Here is a 15,003-nt window from a genome sequence, read left to right on the forward strand (position 1 = left end):
TACACTCGGGTGATCTCCGAGCATTTGTTAGTATTCGGATATTTAGTTTTCATCGCGCGGCAGCTGAATGATTTACAGCTATTAGCCAGCTTGATTACATGTGGGGATTCCCTAGCAACTAGGCAACCCCCACATGTACTCAGCCTGGCTACTAGCTGTAAATCATTCAGCTGAGGTGATGGAAACTAAATCTCCGAACACTAACAAATACTCTGAGATCATCCGAGCGTGCTTGGGAAAACCCGAGCAACGAATATACTCGCTCATCACTAGCTTTTATCACTGTAAAGTAAAATAGTTTTGTATGAGCAACTCTAGAATAGTGAGTAAATGAGTAATATATACTGGTCAGGGAACTTATATAACAAAGTACATTGATAGTGTGAATTCTTTTTTCTTTAGTGCTAGTATAATAGACTGATGTTTTTTTCATGCAGAACAGCCATTTATGCTATGTATTCAACAGTTGCCATAAATATCCAGCTCTTGCTTTGCACTGTTTTGTACCATGATTACGAACATTATGTTTTTAGAAACACATACTGTAGGTTTTCCTGTGCTTTTCTGTATATACAATTTTTCACTCTTTGAGGATTTTAAGCTGCTGAAAATAAAGTAGAGAACATGGATTATCCGGACATTTCGCCGGACATCTTGCATTTCTAAAATGAACTATGAGCAATAACAGGAATGTTGTCCATGCAAAACCATTCAACCATGTACAAAGTTTTCATGAATTTTCCCAAATTCGTATATTATAGTATTATGTTACTACATGTTTTATAATATAGTTTCCAAGAATGATAGTGAAAATATTAATATCTACCAGACCAGGGATGGATAATTAATTTTCCTAAGGGGCCACTTGAGACTATGACTGTTGTGGAGGGCAGCACCAACAGACCAAACTTAATTATTATTATTATTGTTATTTAGAAGTAGTAGTATTATTTGTATTTTTATTATTAATTTTGGTCAATTAATATTGAGTATCATTGAGTATCTTGATTATCTGCTTCTGATAATACATACTACAATAGGGATATTATAATGTTTACAAGAAGCAGTAAATCAAACTACTCATGTTCCTCTTCAGTATATATACAGTATATATATCAAGTATAGCTGTACCTTGATAACAGCTCCCCTCCAGGTTTTTTTGGCTGACATACTCTATAGACCAAATAGGAAAAGCCATAGGGCTGATATACCACCCTCCTAGCCGCCCTAACATATATGGCAGACAACTAAACATATCCTAACATAACTAATTAGGAATGTAACCTGCTACACTGCATTCTATAATATATCCCTTCTCCAAATCTATATCAAAGCTGAAACTAAGAATATATAGGTAGTGTATGGATGACAATAGGGTAAGTTAAGAGTTAATGTTTGGGACCAGTCCACAAGGGGAGATGTTAGTGTTAGGGAGAGTGACCATTGCCTAATATTTAGGCATAAAGAGTTTGGAGTGAGTAATGAGCAGAGCTACAAAAAGGGTAACCTTGAGTGAGAGGAGACTTAAGGACAAAGGATAGCGAGATCCTGAAGAAAGCGATCAGCGAGACAGAGTGGCCTTCTGAATAAGGATCCTAGGAGAAGATGCCTAACCACAAGATCTGGATCTTGTAATGTAGAAGATGACTTTGCAGAATGGGGACTTGTGAATAGTCCCGAGTAGGATTTGCAGGGCACCAGTAGTGGAAGGAAAAGGAGGAGGAACCGATGATCAAGTAAAGGAGACTTGCTGATCAGGACTGTAGCATTAAAGCTGGTCTGTGCCAACAGACCAAACAGTGAAACAGTGTGCCTTGAAAGCCCTGGAGTATACTACAAAGGAAGGATGCTTTGTGGAAAAAAGCTTCATACTGTAAAAGAAAAACTTTATACCTGCGATGCTTACATAGCCCTTACCAAGTTTCCGTTCAGTAAAGAATGAGGTCTCCATCATTGGCCTGGCAAGCCCACAATACTGGGTGCATGCAGCTGCATGGGCGTAAGGTTGGATTCACACTGCGTTGTGTGAACCCGTTTAACGGACTACGTTACACTGCGGCATAACGCGGTGTAACGTAGTCCGTTAATGTCGCCATTACTTTCAATGGCGGATGCATTGCTAGCACACGCCCACAATGGGCGTGCGCTAGCGATGTGCCATCATTGTGTGACGGACCCGAGACACGGGCTGCAGCGTTTCCGGGTCCATCACTGCTAGCGCACTGCTAGCGCAGATGGAGCTAGCAGATGCTCCATCTGCGCTAGCGCAGTGCCAAAGTCGGCACTTGCGTTAGTGCAGTCCGTTTAACGGATTTGTTGAACGGACTGCACAATGCAAGTGTGAACCTAGCCTAAAGCCTTCAAAGCACAATCCCACACATCCAGCCAGGACCCACACTTTCATGTAACGTGTAGGAGCGCTGAAGGCGATTAATTTATTTTCTTTGTTCTCCTCTAGGGGTAATGAATGTCTGTAGTTGTGCACATAGTCAAGAAGACCGCTAAACTAAAATGGCACTTTCTTCAACTTAGTCATGTTACTATAGTATGCAACAGTAGTTTGTATTGTTTTATGTACCATATGTAGTAGTTGCGGCAGTTTGGAAAATCTTGATGCTTAGAGCATTTTTTTCATGTCCCTATGTATTGACAGCTCACCTCCCTTATACCAATATAACCTTTTATGTTTCAATCATAGATTACACTTCACTGTTTTCCACACTGAAGATGTTCATGATGTTCTGAAGATATGGGATGGCTCTATGGAGAGTGGTATTCTCATGAAAGACCTGAGCGGTTCCATATTGCCTCCAGACATACACAGCACTTTCAATTCTGTAACTTTGCAGTTCAATACTGACTTTTTCACTAGCAAACAAGGATTTTCTATCCATTTCTCAGGTAAGACCTAGAACTGTTAACAAAAATGTGCCATGAAATTATATTTGTTACTTGGTTAAAAAAGCAACAACTAATTATGCATGTATTTACTGCTGAGATAGATTAGATAGACAAAGATAGATTGATATTAGATAAATAGATACATAGATAGATAGATAGATAGATAGATAGATAGATAGATAGATAGATAGATAGATACATTTTTAGTTTCAGTAAACCATACTTTATATTTGGATAATGGTCAATACATACGGTATATATATGATTTGTGCAACCAACAGAGCCCGAGAGGTAAGTGGGCCATGTCTACCTCCAAAGCAGGTGGAATTGTACATTATGAAGAACTATTGGACTGCAAAGGACCCAAATATTGTTATTGCACAGGGACCTCTTCTGTCTGTGTCCACCACTGATTTATATACTCTTCTATAGGTATGTACGATATGTATAGAGTCCCTTGTTTACAATGGCCGACCTTCCGCAGATGTTAGCATGCACAAGGTTTGCCTTCCACACAAATTATATTCATGAACTTATTGCCATCAAGTGTCTCCTGCTCCCTGAAGACTGTAAAATAGCACAGGCCTCTTGAAACAGCGAGAAAATAATGTTTCTCTAATATCAGATTAGATTAGAAAGCTAATCAGGCGTTTAGCCTCTGACAGGCTCCCCTCCCCGCTGAACTGCACCTTTTAATGTAGAAATGATAGCGTGCTGAAAGTTGTTGATGATTGTCCCCCATCCCTCGCTCATCTCATTGTAGACATTATGGTTCAGTATTGTCTCCAATAAATTGAATCTATGCCCACGTTATAAGCCACTGCAAATAGAGGTGAAATGTATTTCCTGCTTACAGAACGTACTCTGAGCTGCCACGTTGGGTCATTCATGCTGCTCTGTTAGCCATGATAACCAAGATAACTCTTAGTGGGTTGATGCATTTTGCAGCAGGAAAGATTGTATAATATTTAATGACCAATCCCTATGTTATTATTGCAGTAGTTAATTTATTTTTTCCAGGTGGTACAAATCCCATTAATATATCTAGAGCCGTGTGGTTTGCGATGCATGAAGAATAATAGCAAAGTTGATGATTTTTTGTGCCTAATCCATTCAAAGCCTGGTATTACTACTCTATACGAGCTGAGTACATATATTTTGCCCATATGCATGTCTTTTCATGAGTTTTAAAGGGAAAGATTAGATGATTGAAGGTCTTTAAAAGATCTAGGGAAAAATGGTTAAGGAGCATAATATGATTAATACTGATAATAACCTTTAATAATAATATCTAAAAATATTCATTTGCCAGAAGCTGTTAGGCCTGTTTGTCTTTTCCAGTTACTACAGCTACTTCCTGTAATGATCCCGGAATACCTCAAAATGGAAGCCGAAGTGGAGACAGTCGGGATGCCGGTGACTCTATTGTATTCCAGTGTGACCCAGGTTACCTTCTAGAGGGTGAAGCCAAGATCAACTGTGTTCAGATTGCAGATCGGTTCTACTGGAATCCAAACCCTCCCGTCTGCATCGGTAAGTTACTCTTGAGTCCCACATTTGTGGGCGATTCATTTTTTAACTCCAATGTGGTAATGAAACATCAGAACCAAACTGTTACCAGAACTGGCCATACTTACCCCTATTTGGTTACAATACTAATGCTCTACAGGACACAGATGGGACCCATGATTAAAAGCAAATTCAGTAAGGGGGCAACATACTGATGAACAGCAAAAGTTAAAAAAATAGCTATAAAGTAACTTGGCAAAACTTCAAATTCCAGGTGTGGATCAAGAATTATATCGGCAAACTATTTAGCCAAAAATATCACTACATGCTACTGCAAGGTGGTGCTCTATCCCGATACGTAAAGAGTCTTTATACTAGGTAAGAATGGAAGAAATGGCGAGCACTCCCCAAAGGTAGATAACTTCTTCTTTATTGATATAAATCCATGGTAAAAAAACAAACAAACTGGTAAAAGGTGAGTAATTGACACGCAATGGTTTTTGTGATGTTACGTTATGCTTCCTATGCCCATAGAAGCGTACTGTAACATGAAGTAGACATGGCCTACTGAAAGTCTCAATTACTCTCTTTTACCGGTTTGCACTTTTTCTATCGATTTGTATAATTAAAGTGGAATTAATCCAAATTGCTAATTGCCATTTTTTTACTCTATTCCTAACAACCACTAATCAGGCACATACCAAACAAGAAGGGGGAGATGGTTTAGTATTTTAAATGTAAATGGATATAGACCGTATACAAAGTGTGTGAATGGTTGTTCCTTAGTTTTTTGCACCTGTTCTACATTCAGCTTTTATAATGGGGGCCTGTCTGCATCCTGCAGCATATCAATATTCTGATCAGGCATTGGTTAGTAGGGTCTTTTTTTATGTAATGTCTTTGGATTTGATGTCGTTTACAATGAATTGCTTTTAATAGTAAAGCAGTACTTGTAGATTAATTGTAGCACATATTAATACCAGAAAATATAAGAAACTTTGTCATATATCTTATCACTGAAATCTACTTTTTTCTCCACTTATAAGCCACTTATTCCCATCCTCCTTTATCATTAATGCCAATCTGAAATGAACTGCTGAAATCTGTCTTGGGCAAAGCAAGATGGACTGCTAGCACATTAAGTTGTCAGGGAAAGAAAATTGAGGAGAAGAATGAGAAAATAAGAAAAAGCAGTTAAGGTAGTTAGGTAGTGATGGTGCTAATCCCACAACTGGAATCACAGCTACACAGCTCAGTACTGCTTAATAATATCTTCTATGCTTAGTTCTGCTGTTACCTCTGAACATGTGCTAAAAAAAGAAAGAAACATGAATATATCTTTCTGTTTCCTGTTTATGGGGGAAATCATAGTATCTACTCTCCTCCCACTAGTTGAGAGAAGACTGAAGATTAGACATAGAGGATGCAGAGAACAAAACTGGAAACAGAAAGAATACTAATCATATCATGGTGAAGAATGCTTTCACACAATTTCAACAATTTGTCCCCATGATACCACCAAATCATAATAGCCCCTTTATGACATATGACGTAAACTTACATAACATGTCGTGCCCCTGATGTTGATGCAGCTCTTATGTTGATCCTTCATCTTTCCCCACACATGACATGTGATTTAATCAGCTGTCATATGCCTTTAACAGTCACAGGTGGATCGATGCTCCACCCATGGCTATTAACCAGTTAATTACCACTGTCAATCTCTGACAGCTGGACTTAACATGTGCCTGCCGGAAGCGTGTCATTCCAGCCACCTATCGGGGCCCCTGTCACGTGATCGAGGGGTGCTGATGGGTTGTCATGACAGCCGAGGGTCTGCAGAAGACTCCCATTCAAATAATTCAGATACTCCTGTGAATGCCGTGTCGTAGCAGAAGATCATGATTTTTGCTATACATAGTGCTGAAGCTGAAGCACTGCTGTGTATCGCACAGGTAATTGGACCATCGCAGCTTCAAGTTTCCTAAGGAGACTATTAAATTCAGTAAAAAGTGAAAAACCTGAAAAAAGTGTAAAAAGTTGGTAAAAATATTAAAAAAGATAAAAAATATGTTCAAATCAAGCATCTTTTGCCCCATTGAAAATAAAACAATAAAATAATACACATATTTGGTATTGCTGCTTCCAGAAATTTCTGCTCTATCAAAATCTAAAATAAATTAATAAATAAATTAATCTGAGTAGTAAACAGGTCAAAGAGAAAAAAAAAGTGATACTCCAGAATCACGGTTTTCTGTCTGCTACAACATTGCAATAGAATGCAATAAGAGGCAATCAAAACATCATATCTACCGTAAAATGCTTTCAATGGGTGCAAAAAATGAGCCATCACCCCCATTTTCCAAAAAATTGAAACCTTAAGGGTCACGGAAAAAGGCGACAAACTCAAAAACTTTCTTTCATACAAATTGAAAAATTATTTTTCACCACTAAAATAAAAAATAGACTATACGAGTCGCCCACCAGGGCAGTGGGGATACTCGGTACCAGGTCTGGTCGCTCTTAAAAGGGATGTCACGGTGGCTGCGACCCGGTCTGGGGCCCTGGGCGCTCACTTAAAAGGGGAAAGGTCTTTAAAGGGAATTTGGTAATAAAGTCTATTCGTGACGCCACCTGTGGTTCTCGGTCAGAGGGACCGATGCTACTCAAGGGGGTCCTCTGGGGTGATGTTGTTGCAGCAAGATGGTGACGCTTGCCACAGGTGAAGTGGGGTCCCCAGGGCTCCCATGGGGTATGGCAAGGATGGTGTATGCCGGCAAGTAAGTGGAGGACACAAAGTTGTAAAGTCTTTACCTGGTTTACTGGCAGTAGCAGTCCACAGTCCAGGGTAACAGGAACAGGTGATGGTATGGTCTGGCCGGCCTGTAGGCAATGGTGAATCCCTCTCCCAGGTGAGGTCCGTAAGCCTTCCTACTCACGCTAGCTTGTAGCTTGCTGGCAAAGTCTTTTCCTTCCTGCCCTGAGACAGGTACCTGTATGGTGGGCAGCTTGCGGTTTCATAGGGTCTCTCACGATCCGGGCTTTTCAGGTGCTGCTTCACCTCCAGGCGTGGTGTGACAAATAACATACAGTCCTATGCCATCTGGTTCTGCTATGTGTCCTAGAGTACAACACAGCTTTGGGCTTCCGGTGCCCAGTTCCTGTGCTTTGGCTCTGAGGATGCCCAATCACAGTTCCCCTCTGAGCCCTTTTCCTCCTATGTGCTCCTTTCCTCAGCAGCTTCACCATTTTTCAACCCCTTGGGTTCAATTCCTTTTCCTGGAGCTGCAGCTCAGTCCTGGCTGCACGGCTCCGCTGTCTGCTCTCAGTTCCATGCCTCCTTCTCTCTCCTCTCCCTCCAACAGACTGCTCTCTTTGGTCTCCCTGGGCCAACTGCCTAACTCCTCCTCCAGACCAGAACACTTGAAGCTGGGGAAGCTCCCATGAATCCGGGTTCAGAGCTCCCCCTTCTGGCCTGGATTCAGAATGTGTTGAATGTGGGTGCGTTACCTGGTAAAGAGGATCCTTCTTGCCTCCAAGCATGATATTAACCTCCCCGAAAGGAAGACAACATCTCTGTAACAATCGGTTACCTGGGGTGTTAGATATACATGTTTGGTATCTGCGTACCCGTACTGACCTGGAGAATGATATTGCCAGGTAGATTGTATTATATAGTTAACATGGGAAATAAAAAATCTAAAAAACAATTGTGGAATTGCAATTTTTTGGCAATTTTATCGCATTTGGATTTTTTTTCCCATTTTCCACTACTATATGGTAAAATCAATGGTGTCATTCAAAAGTAAAACAAGCTATCATACGGCCATATTGAGGGTAATATAAAAAAGTTATGGCTGTGGGAAGAAGGGAGGAAAAATCAAAAATGGAAAATGGCCATTGTGTGGTGTTATGTAACCTCCTTCAGGAAAACATTGTTGGTCCTTATGAGGTTTTGTGCTTCTTTTCTTTGTCCAGTTGTAGTGCATAGATATTTGGTTGTGCAATCCTTTTAATTTTGGGTTTATTTTCTGTGTTTGGGAGAAGCAAAAAAACAGCTCTGTATATCTAAGCTATTAAAATGCTTCATTAAGTAGATGTGATGAGAATGAAGATGCATAACATGTTGTCTTCTTAAAGCTGAGGGTCTGATGAAGAGAACAGTGAATCTTGCCTGTTATTGGCTCAGTGTTATTTCTATTATAACATTGTAAGCAAATATTCTGAAATCGATAGCTCGAATGTTCAACACGCTGATTGACTCTGGTAGATCAGACCCACCACATTGATTTTCCCGTCCACTTGACATGAAATGCTTCTGTTACTGCAATAAACACAGGCAAGTTCTCTCTCCACTTCAGCTGCTAAACTAATTGCAACGAAGATTATTTATCAACCTATAGATACTTTCATTGCATTTGGGTTTTAACATGAAAATGCCAAAGTCAGCCAAACTGATAACTTTACTAATTACTGTGCATGAAGGTCATTTATGCCAGTATAATATTTTACCCATCCACATTTATCCTTGTGTATATTGCCCTTTGGATGTCTAGTATTTCTGTGCATACAGAGTTTTTCAATTTACCTGAAACTACGGGTAAAATAATGCTTTTTTGTTTTCAGCTCCGTGTGGTGGTAATTTAACTGGACCAACAGGGGTGATTCTGTCTCCTCAATACCCTGAACCTTACCCGCCTTTAAAAGAATGCGACTGGAAGCTGACCGTGTCTTCTGACTATGTGATTGCACTCTCGTTTAACATGTAGGTATCACTGGTAAATTACAGTTTGGCTCCGATCAGGTGAAGGCCAAATGGAATTTGGAAATCTGACGTAGGGCTGAGTCATTGGAAACAGTCAGCAAGCTTGTTGTTTCATAAACAGTTTAGTTGATTTAAGTTTTATTTCTCCATTAGATTAAGCTACAGTGGATTGTGTTAGTACTACAAATTTCAGAACTAGAAAAATACTACACATCACAGATTACTATAGAAAACACCAGCAAGCAAGGAATGTATATACTTAGAACAAGTCCTTTAACTCAGTGTAAGACTGGACAAACTCTTTAATCTAAGAAACTTTGTAATCTTATCCGAGAAATCTGCTTTTTTCTCCACTTATGAGCCACTTGTTCCTCACTCTCCTGCCTCCTGAGCTCATGATCCTCCCTGAAAAAAGCAGCTCTAATATGTCTCGCTCAAATCAAGATGGACTACCAGCACAGTGAGGTATCAGGTTATAGATATTGAATTGGAGAGGGAAAGGGAGAGGATGGAGGAGTTAGTGTGAGTAGCACTCAGCACAGAGAGAGATCAGGCAGATTTTATTTCAGTTCTGGATTCACAGTTACACCACTTAATACTGCTGTATAATATCATCCATGCTTCTTCTTCTGTTCTGCTGTATGTGTACTACAGAGAAAGAAGAGCAGGAATCCATCTTTTTTTTGTGCACTGTGTAGAGGAGATATCATAGCAGCTATTTTCCACCCATTAATTTAGAGAGAACTGAAGTACAGATAGACACCATAGAAGAGAAAATTGCTAAAAACAAAAATGCAGAATACAAGTCATAAAACGGCCAGAAATGGTTTTCTTCCTCATTGACATACATGGCAGCTTATCCTATAATGTTACCTGAAACAACAGGTATTCTTAAAATAAGGAGTTTACAAACTTATTGTTATATTTTACTGTCCAGTATTTTTTCCTGGGTTTCCTTTTACTTTGCAGAAAGTAAATGAGAGGAAGCACTGTCCAGTTCATACCATTGTCCTCACCCATGTCTCTTATTTCTGATGTGACCAAATCGTTAACAAGAACTTCCCAGAATCCCAAAATTAATACAGTCTACAAGTGATTGGAAAGGAGGACACTTAATGCCGAACTTTTGTGTATAGAGTGGGAACATTGATTGTTTTGGCTGACGGATAGGATTAAGGTTAAAAATGAGCTTGAAATGAGAAGAAAATAAAATATCCCTACTTTGTATTTTCTGATTTTAGAAACTCCAGAAACAGTTTTTACAATAATTTGCCTCTATCTTTCAGCTCCCAATGATCTCTAATTAGTGAAGCCTCTCTGATGCCTTGTATCCGTCATGTGCCGAGCCGCTCACTACCAACAGAATTGCCTTTAATGTATCTTGCTAATGTCTTTCCTGCCATTAAGTGTTGGACAGGACTTGTTAATGTAGTCATTTGCTTTTATAAGGTGGAGAAAAGATCGCCAGTGATAATAAGGTCTCTAGGGGACAGACACATACTGTATATCTGGGCTTCTATTAGATTTTTAACTTGTAGTGGCTGGGGATCTGTGTGATGTGTTGCCTGACAAATTAAGAAATGCTAGGTTGCTCCAGATATAGGGAGGTCACCGTCTTTTTCATCAGTTTGGAGAGAGTATTATTAATTAACTGTGTAGAGCCTTTCCTATTTTGTTGGCTTGTTTAGGATGCCCCATGGGACACTTTCCTATGCACTGCACTTTTTCATGTCATCTGTCACTAGATGGAAAGAGTAAATTGGTTTATCTATATAAAAGCATTGTAAATAATCTGAAGCCCGATAATCATATGTAGAAGAGTGTGCTCAGGCCTTTACATAGCATCACATAAATGTTAACAAAGCCAACATTTACCAGCCTTTATTATTAACATGTAGTAAGATTTAGTTAAGAATTTAGTGGGTTCTCTTAAAGTCCACAGCTAGTCAAACTAAGCAAAAAATGCCAATATGACTTGGGTTAAGCCTACCCACTGCAATATCATACCCATAGTCAAAAACGTCTAGAAAGCTGAGCCATTTGGTCTTCCCAAGAGAGCATAGAGTTAAGCCTACCCACTGCAATATCATACCCATAGTCAAGAACGTCTAGAAAGCTGAGCCATTTGGTCTTACCAAGACAGCATAGAGTTAAGCCTACCCACTGCAATATCATACCCATAGTCAAGAACGTCTAGAAAGCTGAGCCATTTGGTCTTACCAAGACAGCATAGAGTTAAGCCTACCCACTGTAATATCATACCCATAGTCAAGAACGTCTAGAAAGCTGAGCCATTTGGTCTTACCAAGACAGCATAGAGTTAAGCTTACTCACTGCAATATCATACCCATAGTCAAGAACGTCTAGAAAGCTGAGCCATTTGGTCTTACCAAGACAGCATAGCGTTAAGCTTACTCACTGCAATATCATACCCATAGTCAAGAACGTCTAGAAACCTGAGCCATTTGGTCTTCCCAAGAGAGCATAGTGCATCACATATCTTCCATGCATTGTGTGAGAAAAAGGTGAGAACATCTAGTAATTGCATTCTAGTCCATACAAATTAATCCAGACATATTTTCCAGCATTGAGTGAAGGTGCTGGGAAAAAAAACATTTCTTTTTTCCCTAGTATAACTCAATCCTGCTAGCGGTTGCCCTGTTGTAGGACAGATCATGGTATTTATGCTCCCAACTGAAATAAAGGGGCTAACTGTTCATCCCCTCCTACAGCCAGTTTAGTGCAGATCAATACCATTATCGCATTTCTGTTAACAAAGGTGTTCTAGAATGGGAAATCGCATATTTCTGCCATAAACCTTGCCAGAAAAATATACAGCTTTGTACTGGTGCTTCAGGCAATGAGGAAGTTTTGATCACTGTTGAGAATGGGGGAGGGGAACCAATATCCAATATCTTATATACCGCTGACATAAAAAAGGCCTTGAAGTATGAAGACTGTGATATACCTGTGTCTTTTTGTACATTTCTCTAGTGGTTTGTCTCGCAAAACTGCTAGTGGTCTCTTCATTGTTGAATAGAGAAAAAAAGTGACCAGAAAATGCTAGTAAAAAAAGCAACCTAAAAATTATTGAAAAAAGCTTTAAAAAAACACTGATAAAAAATGACAAGGGAAGCACTAAGGAAACGATAACAAAAAACACTAATAAAGACACTTCAGAACAAAAAATTCTGGCGTATCCTGAAGTATCATCCTCTTGAAAAACTTGGCTTAGTTCCCCAAATTTAATCTACATTGTGTTCACATACCCTAAATGATTATTGCTATTCACTGATGGCAGAAAATGATCTTGAAAATGGAGAACAATTAAAAGATAAAATATTTGAAATGTTGCTGTACTTTGATAAAGCTTTATTAAAAAAAGATTATTTTAATGGGAAATGATTTCATAGTTACAAATTGGAGAGAGTTAATAGGAAATGTCATTGAATGTGTCTATTTTTCTTCTATTATTCTTAGTTCAAGGATACAGAGGAATGTAAAAAGAGACCACACAATCGAAGGTTAAAAAAGTTGCTTTGGTTGCCATCATTTTCTTTCCACTGTAAATGGGTTTTCTTACAAGTTGTTAGCAATAGGTTTTACTCTTTGGCCTCTTTCCATTTGTTGAGAAAGCATAAAACTGCACAGCAATCTGCTTTTGTCATTATTTTCACCATTTCTCTCCGTGTCTCTTATTCCAGCTTTAATCTTGAGCCTGGTTATGATTTTCTGCACATCTATGATGGGCCAGACTCTCTGAGCCCACTAATAGGAAGTTTTTATGGCTCCCAGCTTCCTGACAGAATAGAGAGCAGCAGCAACAATCTGTTCATCGCGTTTCGCAGTGACGCTTCTGTGAGCAGCGGGGGTTTCGTCATTGATTACACAGGTATTATACAAGAATTCAACGTGAAACAAATGTTAAATTCTCTCCTGATTGAAGAAGACTGACTTATTTCTACAGTTAAACATTATGTAGTTATATTACCTGCATGTAAGTGCTGACACACCCACCTGGTCATCGCGAAATATAAGACCCTAAGTTGTCACCTTCTATAGAGACTTTACTATGCTCAGCTATTCCAAACAGTCTAGGCAGAAGGTCTGTGTGTAGGATCCAGACTGTCCATGTGTTATATGGTCAGACATTAAATGACCGGTATGCATTACAGAATATCTGGTGATAGATGACTTCCCCATCAATAACCGAAACAGAATAACTGGATGGTGTAATATGAAGACATCGTCTTTTGAAGAGCAGTTACACTGTACGGTTATGTACAATCCATTCCCTCTCTAATTCATAGAGTTTTTTACTTCTCCTGACCATATCCATTATCTGTTCTTGCATTTGTGTAAGTTCTGTAATAATTATCAGTTGACATAAGGCTCTTGGTGAACACTACTAAAGTTATTCTGAAACCGGTGACAGCTATAATTGTGGAATTGTCGAATGTCATGCAAATACCATACTTTAAAAGGGTTCTTTGTTCAAAATAAGTTATCATCTAATCCCAGCATAGGTTATTATAACTTGCTGATTGGTTGGGGTCCCGTATCGGTTGGCAGAAAGGGGAACTTTTATCTCCGTTAGATTGTAGCAGAAGTGCACATGCTCGACGTGAGCTCCACTAATTGCATATGGGGCTGGAAAGCACTATGCTCCACTTTTCCAAATGACCCATGGAGAATGAATGGAGCTACAGTTGGGCATTTTGCCTGTCGCTCCGTTCAATTTGTATTGGGGATAAAACTTCTCCGTCGAATATAAAATTTCCCTAAATGGTGCGGATCCCAGCAATGGAACCTTCATTGATCAGCAAGTTATGACCTGCCTTATGGATAGGTGAAAATTTATTTTACTGGACAATCTGGCTGAGAAACTATAGTTTGAGGACTCCTGGATAAACATGAAATAAATATTCATAAGTGACTGAATATTTTTCATTGTTGATACATGCAGAATACATTGATAAGAGGGGATAATAGATCAGGCAAAACCATTTCCAAAAGCGCAAAGTACGAACTGGCCCAAATAATTAGTGAGCTACACAAAGTGAGCTATATTGAACTCACTATGATCTCATATTCATATCCATCAGATTAGTTGGGCTCCAATATTTAAGTCTAAGAAAATCCTCTTAATCACACAAGAAAATATGCATCCAGCATTCCTGCGCTTCTTATTTAGAACTGCCAGAACTTTGTCTTTATTTGGTCAGACTCACATTCTTTCTTTTTTCGAAAATATGAAATAAGAAATTCACATTGAAAAAATAAAACGTAAAAAAAACAGTTAGATTGTAATGCTACAAAAAGATGAAGGAAAGGTAACTATATGTAAAGTGCTGCAGAGCGGTAGTCATGACCGAGCTGCTGTCCAGATACGCTCTGGCACTTTAAAGACAAACGGTGTCCCAGTCCCAGTATGCTGCCGGATGCCACTTCTAGGCTACAGGCCTCCTGCTGCCTCCTGGCTTTCGTCCTCAGGAGTTGCCGCACACAATTCAGGGGACACCAAGTTCTTTAACAGAAAAAACATTTACTAGTCAGGTCAAGTTCATCAGGTGGTGACATGTGGGATAGGGCAAAGCATTTCACATTTCTTCTTCCTTGGTATAGCACCTCTTCAACCCTACCACTCATTCATCCTGGACTAGCCCTAAAGGTACCTTCACACTAAACGATATCGCTAGCGATCCGTGACGTTGCAGCGTCCTCACTAGCGATATCGTTCAGTTTGACACACAGCAGCGATCAGAATCCTGCTGTGATGTCGTTGGTCGGGGCTAGAGGGCCAGCACTTTCTTTGGTCGCTGGCTCTC

At 39.5% G+C, this 15,003-nt stretch overlaps 1 protein-coding gene across 1 annotated transcript in view; it reads left to right on the plus strand.

Annotated features, from left to right (window-relative positions):
* Positions 1–15,003, plus strand: part of CSMD2 (CUB and Sushi multiple domains 2) — a 1,686,610-nt gene that overhangs the window by 1,419,988 nt on the left and 251,619 nt on the right. Inside the window, exons 26-29 of the mRNA XM_069756979.1 lie at positions 2,699–2,901; positions 4,243–4,434; positions 9,037–9,175; positions 12,880–13,067. Of these exons, the coding sequence (XP_069613080.1) occupies positions 2,699–2,901; positions 4,243–4,434; positions 9,037–9,175; positions 12,880–13,067 (722 nt within the window). The remainder of the gene's footprint in view (positions 1–2,698; positions 2,902–4,242; positions 4,435–9,036; positions 9,176–12,879; positions 13,068–15,003) is intronic.

This window comes from Ranitomeya imitator, chromosome 3, assembly GCF_032444005.1.
Source record: "Ranitomeya imitator isolate aRanImi1 chromosome 3, aRanImi1.pri, whole genome shotgun sequence".
Classification (NCBI taxonomy): Eukaryota; Metazoa; Chordata; class Amphibia; order Anura; family Dendrobatidae; genus Ranitomeya; species Ranitomeya imitator.